At 43.3% G+C, this 16,840-nt stretch overlaps 1 protein-coding gene across 5 annotated transcripts in view; it reads left to right on the top strand.

The window, feature by feature from the left end:
• The window catches only part of DIP2C (disco interacting protein 2 homolog C), a 518,420-nt gene extending 509,984 nt beyond the window's left edge, over positions 1-8,436 (top strand). For 4 of the 5 annotated variants that reach the window (XM_075062211.1, XM_075062209.1, XM_075062210.1 and 1 more), the window contains one exon: positions 5,069-8,436. In XM_075062211.1, coding sequence (XP_074918312.1) covers positions 5,069-5,321 — 253 coding nt within the window. In that variant the 3' untranslated portion in view covers positions 5,322-8,436. The remainder of the gene's footprint in view (positions 1-5,068) is intronic. The other variant, XM_075062212.1, reaches the window with a different exon arrangement.
• Positions 8,437-16,840: the final 8,404 nt, after the last annotated feature.

Raw genomic sequence — 16,840 nt, 5'->3', positions numbered from 1 at the left:
CCGGGCATGGGCTCCGGCACCAGTTGCGGGGAGGGGCTACTCCCCGAACCCCGCTAACTATGGTTAAACTAACTATGCTAGCAAAGAAAAAACGCATAAGTATAGATAAATATATATATAAAAGGATTATAACTATATGTCTAAATATACAAGAACTACGAGTAGCTAGGGAAGCGGAGGTCAGCTAAGCTGCGCTCCACTGTTCCAACGACCAACACGGGCGGTAAGAAGGAACTGAGGAGCGGTTGGGTCGGCAGGGGTATATATCAGGCACCATAGTGGCACCACTCCAGGGGGCGACCTGCTGGCCCACCGAGTGTTGCTAGGGTAAAAGTTTCTCTGACAAACGTGCACGCGGCGCGCGCACACCTAACTGGAATGGATATGAGCAAGCACTCGAAGAAGAACAAAGGCATTTCAGAGTTAAAGTTGCATTTTCACAGTAAGTGAACCCAAATAATCACCATCATCTACCCACTACCCAGTAGAGTTAAGACTGTTTTAGAAAATATTCCAAATACTATTTTTACAACTCTGCTTAAGGAAATTGGTGCTCACTGGGACACCTTTAAGTCAGTTAAGAAAGTTGGTATCTTGTTGATTTGATTTATGACCCAGCTGTTCAAACTTTATTGATGAGTATCTGGTCTGGACAGTTATTTTAAATTTGCCTTTTCTCCTGATAATTCCAGTAGTATAAAATCCACAATCTGTGACTGTGAGGAATATAAAGGCCCCACACAGTTGAAGAAGGGACCAGAGAGGGACCAGGATGGCAGGGCTAGGTTCACCCCTCCCATCCTGTCAATCATTCATAGAATCAAAGAACCGGAAGGGACCTTGAGAGATCATCTAGTCCAGTCCCCTGCACTCATGGCAAAACTAAGTATTATCTAGACCATCCCTGACAGGTGTTTGTCAAACCTGCTCTTAAAAATTTCCAATGATGGAGATTCCACAACCTCCCTAGGCAATTTATTCCAGTGCTTAAGCACCCTGACAGGAAGTTTTTCCTAATGTCCAACCTACACCTCCCTTGCTGAAATTTAAGCCCATTGCTTCTTGTCCTATCCTCAGAAGCTAAGGATGAGGAAGCCTTTGAAAGGAAGGGAAGTGCAGTCAGTGTGGGGAAGGAGCCGGATTGCCCTACGCAGCAGACTGCAGAGCAATTCCTGAAGCTGCAGAGGGAACTCCTAAGCAGGAGACCTTCACCCCAACCCTGGGCAGAGTACAGTGCACCCCCAGGGCAAGACAGACAGACTAAGCCTGTCTCAGAGACCCAGCCAGAGCAATTTCCCCAAGCTCATTTTGTCGGGGCTGGATCATTGGCAGCACTGTAGACTCACTACCCCACCTCCCTCTTTGCAGGGACCACAGGGTGGGAGTATACTTGAGGATGGGGGGGTTGTGACTTTCTTTTTTATCCCCCCAACTAGAGAAAATTTAGGAGGCTCTCAAAGGGAAGAGCACCCCTTGTAAATAGTAGGGAAATGGGACCTGTGTTGTGACCGCCCAGTGTGGACCGCCCAGATTCCCCCACCCCCTCAGGCATGCTTAGGGTCCCCCACCCCCTTAGAGAGGAACCACTAAAGACACTGTTTCAGTGGCCACCTGTATTTAACATGTAATGTTAAAGAATGAAGAAGAATGTCACTATAATCCATTTCTGTCTTGATGCCTGACTTAGCTATGCATCAGCGTAGGCAACATTTTGCAAATGTTTTTAATAATGTAAGAACTCTTAAGAAATTATGTATGGGCTTGTAATTTAATTAAGAATACACAATGCTGCCTCATTTAAAGTTCTAACCCTGGAAAGAGGAACAGAGCATATGTCTTCGTTGCATTTGAAAGGAAGTGGCATTCCCTCTGTGCACAATGGCAGAATGTATAAACCTACAGGAAGCATTTTGGATGCTTTTTGGAATAAGTTGTTATAGCTCAATTCCTTCTAAAGCGTTATAGCCACTTACTGGTACTTCCTGATGAGTGTGATGGAATATTGCTAGCTTTGCAGGAGGGGAGTAGTTTCCAACTCATTGGCTTTTGTTGTGTCTACAGAGCATGACTCTGACTTGTGGAAATGCAAACTTCATGGGTTCCTCATTTTCTTTTTCCAACTCAAGAATTCTAACAAGCAAATATATATTCAAAACACTAATACATGTCTTCAACTTTAACGTGACTTTAAAGGGCTTCTGTGTGGAATGTATAACTATAATATGATCCTTGACTGTACAGAGAGGTGTCTGTCACTAGTGAGTTCTAGACATTGAATTTGAAATGAGGTTCGAGCATCCCAAGCTCCATTCCGTTTTAATTCGTTGTCTAGAAAAACAATGCCAGGGAAACTTTTAATTTACATTCCAAAGGTTCTGAACTATTGCAAATGTTTAGGCTTAACTGTTAATTTTTGTTTTGTTTTTGTTTTTTAGAAAGCCCCAGTAAATCAAATGGAAATAGGTCCTTTCCTGCTTTCCGAGAGTCAGTCAGGATTGTGTGCCAGCAAAATTGCCCTGTCATGAAGCTTACATGTAGTGCTGCTAGATAGTCAGACTACCTCTGTTAAATAGTCCAGTTAAAATAAATCCTGCTTGTAAAAGAGAGTGTTTCTGATCTGTCTGGGGAAATAGGGTTTCTTCTGTGTCTTCCTCTGTTTCAAAAACTAAAAATATAAACAAACCGCCCTTTTCTACTGCATACTCAGTCCTTGGTTGTTCTTGAGCATCAAAGCATTATCTAATTAAAGCATTAAAATAACATTTAGAACTCAGCTCTTAAACTGAAAATGTCAGTAATTCATACTGTAGTTGTGGTTAGCCTTAGCCTGCTCTACTGTAATCTACAGATGGCCCTGGAGATGCTGCAACATCTTGATGTAGCAAGTGGACAAGGAATTTTAATCTTGCTGGTTTCAAGAATAGGAAGGAAAGTATAGGACAAGTGGGGAGAAGCTGTGAGATCTAGCTACTTCCCCAGGAAGGCCACTGTAGTAGGTGTAAACCAGGATGTCATTATTTTAAAGTAACTTTCTTCTGAATTTCTTGTTGCAAATGTAAATTTAGGTCATGTGAGCGCTAAGGTGTGTCTAAAGCAATCCATCAATGTTCCAGAGCCTTATGAGAGAGAAGGAGGCATCTTCACAGACTGACCACTGTACTTTGTTAATATTCAGCATCATTCAGAACTCATTAGACCTTCTGCTAAAATATAATTATAAATCAAAGTAGGTATCTTTTAGCAACATGGAGGCAGAAGGCCGCCACTCAGCCTGTTTGTAACCACAACTTTCCAAGCCAATAAGTTCAAAAGAATTTAATCCAACAAAACTTGGTGGGGTTTTAAAAACAAATGTTTTTAAATACATCTCTCCTGAAAGATACTCTTATAAATTTTAGTATAAAGCACATGTTCTAAATTCTGGGCATGGATGGATAATTGTGTGTGTTCTGTAGTTTCCAAAATGCCTGTATTTTCAGAGTTTTAAAATTTGATGGAACAACGGCGCTCTGAATTGGATGCAATACAGTTGCACATTCTTGGGGCTCAGTGAGGTTCTAGAGAATCTTCACCTGATTGTACATGGCTGGCAGTAGGTAATGCAATTTAAGGCATTAGTACACGTCTACTACAGTAAGGGAATAAAAGGTCAGTACTGCAGGTGAAATAAGTGACTCCTGTACTTTATTCTCCCTGGCTAATGGACACTGGAACAGTGGTAGTCTAGCACTGCTACAGTCAGAGGGTCCAGCTGATGATAATCTTCTGGGTCCACTATATTCTGTCACCACAGCTCCTACTATTGACCCTTCTCTGTGCCTGCACAGCGCCCCTCTCTCTGTGGGTCTAGGTGTGGAAGGTGTGTGTATTTGCAGCCAAAGATAAGAGATGCTGTAGTTCAGCCACAAGATACTGGGCTTGGTGTACAAATTACCTAGTTGAAATTCTATAACCTGTGTTCTGCAACAGGTCAGACTAAGAGCATGTCTATACAGAGAGTCAGACTATGTCTACCCTTGGAACTCATAGAATCATAGAATATCAGGATTGGAAGGGACCTCAGGAGGTCATCTAGTCCAACCCCCTGCTCAAAGCAGGACCAATCCCAAACTAAATCATCCCAGCCAGGGCTTTGTGATGTGATTCGCACAGCTGCCTGGACCCTGTGGACACATGCACAGGACAGCTAGCCTATGCCACCACTCGTTATTTTTAGCACTCTAGGTCCATGAGAACTAGCGTGAGTATGTCTACATGAGCTGAGAATCACACCCCTAACTCCACATGTAGATGGAAGTCTCAGTGTGCAGCAAGCTGGGGTGTAAATCTACAGTACTGTAGCCTGCCGTGCACTGTCTGTGGGGCCCTGACACTTAGTGCTCTTTGACCTGAACTTTTACAGAACTTTCAGTGCACAGTAGCCAGTTAGTGTGGCACACTAGACTGCTGTAAACTTACACTCCAGCTTCCCGCGGGCCAACTCTCCAAAGAGACAAGTGCTTACAAGAGCCTTAAAATCTGTGAATAAGTGTGAAACTGCATCATCTTGGAGCCTCAAACCCGCAGCACTCCAGTGGGAGTTCTGAGGCTCTGGAGGAGTTTGGGAGGGGATGACGGGGGCAGGACTGGACTGGACTGGAGGGAAGAACATGCCAACATGCCAGAACTCTCCCCTTCCATGCTCAGATGTGGAGGGAAAGAATGGGCCCTTAATTGTTGTGCTCTCTTTGTGTGAAATAAAAACGTGACATTTAAACCTTAGCTAGAAAATAAATGAGATGTCACTAGCATTTAGTGCTATATATAAGTGTAGCTGTCACTTCCGTGGCTTTTCTCAACAACAACAACAAAAAGAAAAGGTGGGGTGGGGAGATACCCCCATAACATAGTATTAAAGCAGATGCTAACAGGACCGTTTGTGTCACTACCTGTGAATGAATTCTCCCCCAGTCTGTGATACCCATGTGTGCAGTATATTTGAAACACCCACTGTGGATAAAACATGGACATGTCAGACTGGAAGGAAAACTCATAAAGCTTCAAATAATTGTTTTTTTGTGTATTCTAGTGCGGTGTTTACCTGGACAAATCTGTTGGTCGTTGTAGTTGAGTTGGATGGATCAGAGCAAGAAGCCTTGGACCTGGTTCCTTTAGTCACCAATGTGGTCCTGGAGGAACACTATCTGATTGTAGGAGTGGTGGTGGTGGTGGACATTGGTGTAATTCCTATCAACTCCCGTGGAGAGAAACAACGTATGCACCTACGAGATGGATTTTTGGCAGACCAGCTAGATCCCATCTATGTGGCCTACAACATGTAGTCTTGTATCTTAAGGCTTCCATGGACTTTACTATAGATGTATAAAATTTTTTGGTGTCCACTAAAAATGTGCAGATAAGAGAGTGATACTCATCAGAATGGAACTGTACCTATTATGACTTTTCAAAGCAGTCACGGTTTGCAGGAAATAAAATGTGAAATGTGTTTTCTTTTACCACTAAATTTTAACACAGAAGGACTAAGGAGTACTGCCCTTCAGTTTGTCGGAAAAGCCCATTTTAGTTTTTTTTTTACATATTGGATGAAACTGCTTTCTGAGTAAACGTGGCTTTGTATTTTATGTTGAGTAAAGCTGAAGTAGCTAATTTTTTTATTCTGCCCTCCAAGTGGATTCTTTTTAACAATTTATATACGATGACAAAGAATTATGTTCAGTTGTTGTTGACGCGTCATAAAAAACCTTACAAATACAGATCCATTACTAATTTAAGCCATTTTAGATCCCACCATTTTAGGAAACTATGTAGCGGTACGAGGAAAATGCCCAAAATAGCACCTTCCAATTAGAATTCTAGCAGCTTTCTCTGTCAGAGATGTCGAAAGCACAAAGGCCAAAGAGCCTTTGATACTAGTGTTAGAGAGGAAGAAATTTATAAATAAGGTGTATTTCGGCAATGAACTTGCAAATATCTTTGTACTAAACTAAAAAGATAAAATAAGTTAACTACTTCTTCTGTAATTATGTACAAAATGTTTAATTTATTTTGATCTCTTTAGAAGTATAAAAGAAAAAACATTCAAGAATATTAATCTCTTGTAATGTTTGCTAATATAAAAACAAAGTGTTGTATTATCTTGAGTGGATAGTATCACATCAAATATATATATAAGAAATATAAATTCACTAATGACAAAAAAGATTTTAAAGTTTAAAATGCAGTACTTGTCACTTGCATGGTATCTCCCACTGTAGATAACCAAATGTTACTCACAATTTTTTTGAGAAAAAGCAATCCTGGATTGCTAAGTATCCCTGTCTAAAAAAAATCCTCTAGATACCAGCAAGTGGAATTATTGCTGCCTTTAAGGCGGTGAATGAATTTAAAACTAAAAATGCACTATAAGATTTTTTTTTCTTTGCCATGGAGTCAACAATAAATATTTGTGCTGGCATGTGCATACACTTGTTAGACTTTAGAAAAGGCAGGTTGAAGAATAGCACTGTTTTGTAGCTGCATAACTTTGTTGCACAATTTTTTTCATCATTTTAGTTGGTGTTTTTGTTGTGATAAGGAAAGGTTTTTGGTGGTTATTTGCATAGAGTTATCAATTTGCCTCTCAGCTGGTCCACGTAGCTTGGTGGCTAATACATCCAGTTTACACTTATAGAAAACTATTGTTTTAATGGTCTTTAATTTATTCTTCAACAGAGAATAACATATAGTCATTACAATTGATTTAGCACAAATTGTGCATCTGCTAACGAGTCCCTAGACCAAGTGAACTAACAGAGGAACTGAACTGCCTGTTTTAAGGAACTGAGTCCCAAGGTCTCAAAACTGAGGCCATCAGTAGGGAACAGTAGGAAAACATTTATCACAGCTGCCTTTATTTTACTGTCTTTGGGTAAACTAGATCTTCAATTTCTGTTCCAGTGTCTTTATTTCCTTTAACTTTCATAGTCCCTTCATTCTTTTGTAACCGAGTTGACCTTTGTGTGATCAAGAGTGGGGTTTACCAGCAGCAGTCCAAGAATGCTTTTCTTAATGTCCAAAATATGTTCATGTGCTGACTCTCATTACCAGATATGCATGACTAAAGTTGTTGCAGGGCAAACGTAATCATTTTTATAACACATATAAGACGTATTTTGTCTGCCTTTGGAAAATATCTATGGCAGTGGACCCCTGCTAATGATAGTTTTGTTTGGCTTCTAAGACACAGTGTTGGTTGTTTAAAATCTCTTTAAAAGATAGGGACATTTTAGTCTGCATGTACAGTACAGAGCATCTTACTATGTAAGACTTGTTTTATTTGAGACCACTCTGATTTCACTGGCGTGTGAATATTTCTACTCATGTTCTGAAGAGCAATCCTTATATTCTCTCACTCTTTTTCTGCTCCCAGAAAGAATAAAATCCATTCTTAATGGCAAATTATTGTAAGGCTTCAGAAAAGATTTGATTGATTACAACCATAATTGCAGCGTGTGAACTAACTCGTGAAGTCCTGCTATTGCTGATCTCAGTACTGCAAAACAAATTTAGCTGTCATTTACAACATCACTTTAACCTTCACCAAGTCAACTTCACATTCATAGGAAAAACAACTGCAAATGCAGTTGTGAAACACAGTTAATAACAGATCTGCGCCCTGTCATCCATAGTTGTTAAATTCTGAGTTAAGAGAAATGAAAAACTGAATGTCTAGTTTGGTTATGCAAGCAAAAGAAAGGAAACACTTAAGTACCATCAGACTGAGCAATAAAGAAGGATCGTTCTGTATTAGAAATTGTACTGTAGATAAACCATTCATGAGAATGTAGAAAATGTTTGTCTTGTGACCTTGTGCTTTTGAAGTCAGACAAAACCATGTAATCAATTTGATGCACATGCACAAAAAAGAGGGTACACAATGAACATTTAAACACAAAACTAATCAAACAGGAGCAGATTCCTCATGGTGCTTGTTTATTATATATATTTAATCCTGCTTGACACTTTACCCAAGGGAAGACTGTCCCTTTTATCAGTTGAATGTTAGCAGCGTTATTTCATAGTGTGGTGACTGGTTAGAGAAATTCATGTAACTCAGTCATTCACAGTTTAACAAAAGTTTTTATGTGCAAAGGACAGCAACCTTCTTGTATGTTAAACCACCAGTACGCTTTGTACATCTGTGATAACGCCTGTTTTATATTCAAATGAACAAATAAAAGCTTTTATTTTTGTTGCTCTGAAAATATCAGTTTCTTAATTAGTCATCCAAAAATGAGGTTTCTGAATCCACATGGGTTCTTTGGAAGAATACTGACAGCTATATTGTAATTTTATTTTGTTTACTTCTCGTTGCATAATTTATTAGTAAGATCATTCTACTTTTAACAATGTTTAAATACTGGTGTGAGCATTTATTGCTAAAAGACTTTCATATGGCAACAAATGTTTTATGTGAAATGTTTTTTTTAATTCTTTTTAATATATTTAAATATACTGTTCACATTTTTGCTGAAAGTGTAAAGATTATTGTAAGCTTGGTAACATTTTGTGAGAAGCAATAACAAGCATTAGTACTGTAAAACTCCTCAAATTTGTCACATCACTTTTGTTGCAAGGAATTGCTATTAGCATATTTCAGATAAGTCACTGATAAGTTATTCCTCTAGGTGTTTTTAAATCTTTTCTTGAACTCTCTGAGACGGTGTGAAAACATAGTACATAGGTAACTGGTATGAATCAACTATATAAGGAGAGAACCTCTAAATAACTCACAAATGTTTTGGATTATCTCACTGTAGCATTGAGAACAATAATGTCACTATTATTTCAGTTGGTCCTCTCAGAAGAATTCAATGCTTTGGAAGCTTCCCTATTCATGACCAATAGTTTCTGGCTTTGGAAACCAGTTACCAGTTCCTGTATTCAGACAGGAACCTCCCAAGTCCCTCACCTACTCCTTGGCTTCAAGATTTGACTTTGGATGGATGAAACATTCCAGTCAGCATTTGTTTAGGAGCCTAACTGAAAAGTTGAGTGGGTTAAATCCAGTTCTTAATGGATACGTGTTTATGAATAGGAATCCTGGAAGTAGTTTCAACAGGCAGGCGTGACCATCCATAAGAGTGATTTCCTCCAGTTTAAGGTTGTGGCAGAGTTGGGGAACTTGCACTGGGATGGGAAGTTGTGGTATAGAAATTTGCACTGTCACCAACCATACTACAGCTATTGTGTAGATAATGTGCTTCATTTTCCAAGGCTTGTCATCCACTACATTCTCAGGATTATCGCATCAGCTCCATTTCAAGATACTTCTCCGAAGGAAATCCTCATGCAATTCAGAGTCTCAAATCATTACTTCATTGCAGCGCAATACAATGCATGACACTAGCTAAAAAAGGTCACAAGAACGGCGGTTACATCTTCACTGTATTAAATCCTTGCCCCAGCTAGCTTAAATTACAAATAATGATAAAAAAAAAAAGCTGTGAAGCATAATATACACTTTACCAGATAATAGTCTAAATCCAAAGGTATGAAGTTACTTTCTTTAATGCCATGCTTTGGTGAATTTGCAGGGAGAGGCTTTGTGGAAGGAAGAAACAGTAGTGGAGGGAAAGGGAAGGAATTCCAAGTGTAAGTGGCAGCATGGGGAAAGGTTCAAAGATGTCTGGGAGAAAGGAAAGCAAGAATGATTGCACAGGCAAAGTGAGTAATGCTCCTATATAGTCCTCATGTCAGAAACTGCGACCTCACTGAAGTTGAGAGGAAGTCAGTAGAGGGGATTGAAGAAAGGAATGACAAGGCTGGAGAGATAAGAGGAAGATGGTTTTAGCAGTATTTTGTATAGCTCGATTTGACAGAATTCAATTATTTTTATGATTTAGATTAAAAATAGAAAAATAAAAATAAACAGCTATTTTTTGTCAATTTAAATTCTCAATTTGGGAAAATTATGGGGGAGGTCACACAATTATTTATTGACACTACATGTTAATATTCAGAAAGTTAAAGCTTTGTATAACTATTAAAACACAAATGTTCAACATCCTGTGGCAGAATATACATAGCAAATAGCCTTAAACTCTAACATTGCTCATAGCATTGTTCCTACTTTGCCTTTTTATAAACTTTGATTATTATTAATGGAAAAAAAATTGGTAGGTTTGTGTGCATGATGAAATCAACATTTATTGACATTTACTGATACTCTTGGGGAAATTGTGCACCACTGTGCATGTGCAAAATTCATATCCCCTGCAGATTTTTTTTGTCTGCAGAAAATAGATTCTTGCAGAGCAGTGCAGCACTTACACCTTTCACCCACCTGAGGCTGCTGTGACACCAGAAGACAGGGCAGCTGGCTCACAGGCTGGAGCAGTCAGCCATGGAGAGGGCAGAGGGGGAGGGGGTCAGAGGCTGCTTTCCTCTCAGCAACATGCCCACGGGGCCAGGTGAGAAAGCATGGAATATAGGAGGGACCTACTGAGTGCGGCACACAGGGCTGCTGGGGGATCACATAGACTGGAGTGCAAGAGCTAGTGAGGACAGACTGGGGACAGCGAGGGGTACAGGAGCTAGTGGGGTGACAGCATTGATACAGGAGCTGAATGGGAGTGCGGGGGTACAGGGATGCATGGGGATGGGGGGAACTGGTGTGCAGGGCTGCATGGGGATGGGAGAAAGGATGGCTGAATGGAGACAGAAGGACACATGAGGTAGGGGGTTTCGGCGACACTTGGGGAGTGGTGGTTGCAGACGGGGAGGAGGATGGATGGCGAATGGAGAACACAGGACACATTGGCGGGGTACAGGACACTTCGGAGGTGGTTGCGGGACACGGGAGGGGAGATGGAGGCTGAAGGAGACACAAGAGGACCATGGGCAGGTTCCGAATGGGAGGTTGAGGTTGCATAAGCAGACACATGCTAGTAGACCCTGGGGAGGTGTGCGAGCCCATGGGAGGAGAGTGGATGTGATGGAGACACAGGGATACATGGGGCTAGGTGGTCAGAGACACTTGGGGGAGGTGTGCAGAGCCACAGGGAAGGGGGGTATGGGGTGCTAGTGGAGACTACGAGGACACTGGGCTAGGGGTTAGCCTGGGCTGGCGAGGTGTGCAGGACACAGGGGAGGGGGGATGGCATGGCTGAAATTGGAGACACAGAGTGAAATGGAATAGTGGTTCAGGGACCTAAGGAGGTGTTGCAAGGACTGGGAGTGGGCAGGAGGATAAATGAGCAAAGGACAGCAGGAGGGGTAATACCCGCTGAGGTGGCACCACGCGGTTATCGTTACGCTGTACACCTCACGCTACTACGTTAAAGTGATATAAAGCTCATTTGTTCGTACTCCACACCGAGACGGAGGATAGCGCTAAATATCGATTATAAACATATCGGATTACGGTTAGTGTTATTGGATAACGATGTATTGGCCCTCGGCGGTTACCACAGACTCCGACACACTGGACCGCTCTGGACAGCAATCTGACTCGATGCAGCGGACATGGTAACAGAAAGCCCCGGCAACTTGAATTACATTCCTGTGCCCAGCCGTTGAGCCTGTCAGCAGCGAGGTGCGATGCGATCTTCAATTCCAAAGAGCTTCCTGATGACCAGTACAGGAGCATGGATCTCTCGCTTAATGAGGAGACATCTGTTGTATCGAGCTTCGTACGACACGAAATTGCCAAGCCGTTCGAAAAATCGCCAGGCTTACACAGTGCTGCGTGGACAAGCACCGGGAGCCAGGACTCACAAATGGCCATGCTCATGGGGGAAGGGAGGGGGAGTACGAGACTCCAGCATCCCACAGTCCACAGCGTCTCTGAAAGTAATTGCAATCTTGCTGAGCCCCAAGTCTGGAGGTTCAAACACAGTTGTGCGTGGTTCAGGGATAGTCCTCAGTCCCTCCCCACCCACCATGTTGAAAGAAAGGAAGAAATCATTTCTTGACTTCGCTTTCAATGTCACCCTATGTGTATGAATGTGCTGGTAGACGCGATGTTACAGCAGTGAAGAGCACTATCCGCTCCTCTCCCTCCCTGGTGGTAGATGTGCATGGGCTGGTAACTGTCTCTATGAACCCCATGCCTGATAATTGCTCAATATCATGAGGGAATGATTCCTGGTTACTCCCAGTAGATAGGACAGAACGGCTAATAAGCATCTTCATCATGCAACTAGGGGCTTCAAGCCCTCCTTTCTGTGTAAGAAAGATTCTGTATGCCTGGACTGTCATGGCCCGGGGATGCCTCCCCTCATTTTATCTCATCACAGTCTTGTTTTATTCTGCTTCTTTTATAACTTATGACACAAATGGGGGGACACTGCCACAGTTAGCCAGAGAGGTTGGGGGAGGAGGGAGCAACGGGTGGGGTTATTGCAGGGGCACCCCTGTGAATACTGACACGGAGCAGCTGTGCTCTGATACAACTGGTCTCTTAATACACTTGCCCCTTATTAGCCTGAATCCATAAGGGGATTGACTCAGTCCAAGTGAGTCAATTCCATTTTGCTTTTGCATTGCGCCCCCGGCGATTTCAGCCAGGGGCACTCATGATAGCGCCGAACGTAGAGGGGAAGAGAGAACCATTATCTCATTGCTCTTTTCGCGTAGATGGTACAGAACGACGGTAACATTCTCTGCTATCATTGCAAAAGCAAGTGATGATGCTGTGTAGCGCTGGAGTATCGGTCTCTTCCAGGCATCCAGTTCATACGGTGCCGAAAAAAAAAGTGAACGGCTCCATGGTTGCGTGCTATGGCGGTCTGCCGGGCAATTCAGGGAAAATGGCGCGAAAGGATTGTCAGCTGATTGTTTCCCGGAGGAAGGAATGACTGACGGCATTCTCCCAGACCACGCAATAGATGTTCAACCCAGATTCCAAGGGGCAGGAGGGCTGTGGGAACTATGGGATAGCTACGGAAGAGCTACCCACAATGCAACGCTTCAGAAATCGACGTTAGCCTCGGACCATGGACGCACAACGCTGAATTACTGTGCCTAGTGTGGCCGCATGAAATCGAATTTATAATATCAGTTTTATAAAACTGATTTTAGCTAATCCGATATTATCCCGTAGTGTAGACGTGGCCTGAATTGGAGAGGCTAGTGGTCAGCCAGGGTATGCATGGAGGAGGGTCCACAACTCCCTAACAATCCCTTCACCCCCCGGAAAAACCTATTCCATACTTCTCCCACCCACACCTAAGAACCCTCCACGTTCACTTCCAGGCTTCTGTCCAGCAATTACTTCCCTCTCCCTCAGGTCCTCTGTTACCCCTGACTCCCCCACCTCCCAACCTTCGCACTGCTTCTGAGGAGGGCGGGAGGTACGTTTTTCTATTGTAGTTTAAATGAATTATTATTCAAAATTCTGTATTAATATGCCTAGTATTTATCCAAAAAACATTTCCTGGATTTTTTTTGTGTCAATAGTTACAGACATACTTGCTGATTGGTATTTTGAAATAAGTTACCAAGATAATTGAAACTGGTGTTATTCTGACAAATAAAATATGCAGAATTTTGCAGCATGTTAATGTCATATGCAGCATTTTTAATCTTTGGCACAGAATTCCCCCAGGAGTATACTGATAAAATATCTTCCCCTTCCAAGCCTGTGTATAGAATGAGGAGGAGCAAAATGAGGCAAAGCCAAAGACGAGGAGTTGCAATAGTGATGGTGAAACCAGTATCAAGCTGTAGAAAAAGCCAAAATTACCTTTGTGCCTACATTTATATTTAGCCATCTAAATAATGTGTCCTTCAAGTCCAATGATTTTTGAGTGTTCAATAGCTCAGAAAGGCAAGTCAATTATTTAGGCACCCAAATACAGGTTTGGGTGCCTACGTATAGGCACTTGAGATTGAGTTTGGCCAAGAGATTTTGAAACTGAAACAAAACTGAAATGTTATAATGTAGCGGTTTTACAAAGGCAATGATGGGCAGGGGGAGATTAGAAAGGGCCTGGCTAACAAACCTTGGAGGTTCCAAAAGTGCATCAGAGGGCAGGTTGATGGAATGTGACACACCTGGAGAGCGTTTCGGAGGAAGAAAAGGGAGTTTGTTTTTCAGGAGACTGGAATTGGCAGCAAGATGACATTCATAACAGCAGTGGGTGGGGCCAGGCTGGAGAGAGAAAGAGGTATGGCACTCTTTTACATTAAAAAAAGGGGCGGACCTGAAGCTATTACCATTAGGGAACACCTAGGGTTGCCATCCCTCTAGGATTCTCCTGGAGTCTCCAGGAATTAACGCTTAATCTTTAATTAAACTGATGTCATGTGATGAAACCTCCAGGAATATGTCCTACCAAAATTTGCAAGTCTAGAAACACCTAGGAGTAGTCTGGAACAGGAGACTGAAGAGAGCTGATCTGGGTCGGGGAAGAAGATGTAAAGATAGAGTAGTGATGAGGCGTGGGAGGAGAAGTTGGAGAGCACTTACACAAGCCTAACGAAGGGGGTAAGTGACAGTCAAAAGCAGCAGCTGCAGGCAGGAAAAGAATAACAGTTGCTATTAGACTCAGCCAGGAGGAGCTCATGGAGTAGTTTCTGTGTATTGAAGGGAACAGAAATGAACCTGTGTGGGCCCTAAGAATCAGGGGAGAGGACATAAGAAATTAAACTTCTTCGGGTGATTGTCCTGTGTGTAGTGAACTCCATGCTCCCAGGACCAGAGATTTTTCCCTGTGTCCGTATGGGCCACACATGCCCCCCACATGCTCCTTGCTGGGAATGAAGGGCCGCCCCACCATCTTAGTTCCATTGCCCCTATCACAGTCTAGGATGGAGCAACAGCATTTGTGCTGACCTCTTCAGCTTCTCACTGTGAACATTGCTATACACATACCTCCTAGGGTTGTGGAAACTTAGGCCAAAGGTGTCCACTTTCAAAAATTACTGTGAAAGTCACAATCTTTTCCCAGTTCTGGACATCCATGACACCTGCCTGGGGGGAAGCTCAGGTCCCTGCCAGGTGCAGTATCTGCTAATTGTTCCCACATAGGAGGAAACGGGCCAGGGAGTTTCCGCTCTGTAAAATCCTCGGGGCGGGTACAACCTCTCACCAGAAGGACCCTGCCCCATATGCTGACCTGAAGAAGGTAGAGGTGGCTCTGCATCTTTGGTCCCAGGCAGTTCTAAAACGTCCACTCGCCCCTTGAGTCCAAAAGACTCTGGTGAACAGAGCCTGGGCAAATGGGGAAGAAAAACATAAGCACTTGTGCTAGAACAAGAGGGACGATTCCCTGTCCGAGGTCTCTAAAAAGAAGCAGAAGTCCTTCTTCGGCACAAAACCCCTCATTTATATTGCCAGATCTGGCACTCTCATCTTCAGTGGCCAAAGCTGTGGAGACATTCACAGCAACTCCAGCTTGCTTTCCTGCTGCTCCCAGAACTGGAGTTGCTACTCCTCCCCACCTGACAGTGGGCCTCAGTTGGTATCACTGCACTTCTCTCTGTCCCTAGGGTGTCAACCCTTCAGGTTTCACCGGGAGTATCCTAGGCTCTATCTCCCGGAGGCTACTGAAGCCAAACCAGGAGATTTTAGGCCACTAAGACAGGCTCCCTGCCTGCCCTGGCCCCTTGCGCTGCTCCCGGAAGCGGCGGGCACGTCCCTGCAGCCCCTGGTGGGCTAGGGGGAGGGGGATGTCTCTGAGCACTGCCCTTGACTCCACAGCTCTCATTGTCTGAGAACTGTGACCAATGAGAGCTGTGGAGGTGTGAGGGATACCATTCTATTCTCCACGTGTAACACAAATGTGTACTCCCCCCCCCCCCCAGGTTGTGGGGCACACAAGGAAGAATAAGTTCCCCAGGTAACATCATCCCCCTTCCCAGAATCTCTGCTTTACATTGGCAGTCTGATTAGTCCGTAAACAATTATTTTTTGCTGCTGCGGCCAGTCAAGCGAGGTGTTTTCAGACAACTGACGGCAGTCTGTTGTATCAACAAGTAGGGACCAGCACACTCTTCACAGAAGCCATCTCCATTTTGAACTGGTGCATATTACCCTAAACCACCACCACCCATCCACCTGCCAGGGATCCACAACACCCTGGCAGATTTTCTGAGGAGACAGCTCCCACTCCTGTTCTGCGGAGAACTATGTGACCTGAGAATCCAGGAGGTATTTCAGGCTTTCCATCCACAGACCTCTTCATGTCACATCAGAACAAATATAAGGAGTTCTGCTTTAGAGGGGGTTGCAGCCCAGGCTCTCTGACTGATGAGTTTTTCATTTATGGTCAGGAGCCTTGCTGTACATGTGCCCTCCCCCAGTTTCCTTCTTACATCAAGTATTCCAAAAAGTCTGACAGGACAAGGTACAAATCATCCTTCTAGCACCAGGTTACACCTGACAATTCTGATCCCCAGTGCTTCCGCACCTATCCACCCATCCTCCTCTCTGCTTTGTTCTGCTACATCAGTTACAAACCCAGGGTACATCAGCCTGGTTTATCCTCCGCTAGATACCAGTTCTGTTGTTCTCCACACAATCACAGCTTGCTCCCTGAAGGGTGTGATTTACACCTTCTTTCAAGTGGCAAAATCTGTACCAGTCTGGGACTTGAACCTTATTTGAAGCAACTCTTAGTACGTCTCCGGTCAAGTCCCTGGCTTCCTACTCGCTATTACATCTTTCTATGAAGGCACTATTTTTCCATCGTTATCAAGTCAATCAGAAGAGTTGGGGAGCTGGAGGTGCTTTTGGCTGACTGCCCTCCCCCATCCAGTTTTCTGTAAGTACAGGTATCACTGAGGCTGCAGCCTAAGATGTGCGCCTAAAGTGGTGTCAGACTTTCACATCAAACAGTGTATCCATCTACCTGTG

This window comes from Chelonoidis abingdonii, chromosome 2, assembly GCF_003597395.2.
Source record: "Chelonoidis abingdonii isolate Lonesome George chromosome 2, CheloAbing_2.0, whole genome shotgun sequence".
Taxonomy (NCBI): Eukaryota; Metazoa; Chordata; order Testudines; family Testudinidae; genus Chelonoidis; species Chelonoidis abingdonii.
The sequence above is the reverse complement of the archived record's forward strand: the minus strand, read 5'-3'. Positions and strand labels throughout refer to the sequence as shown.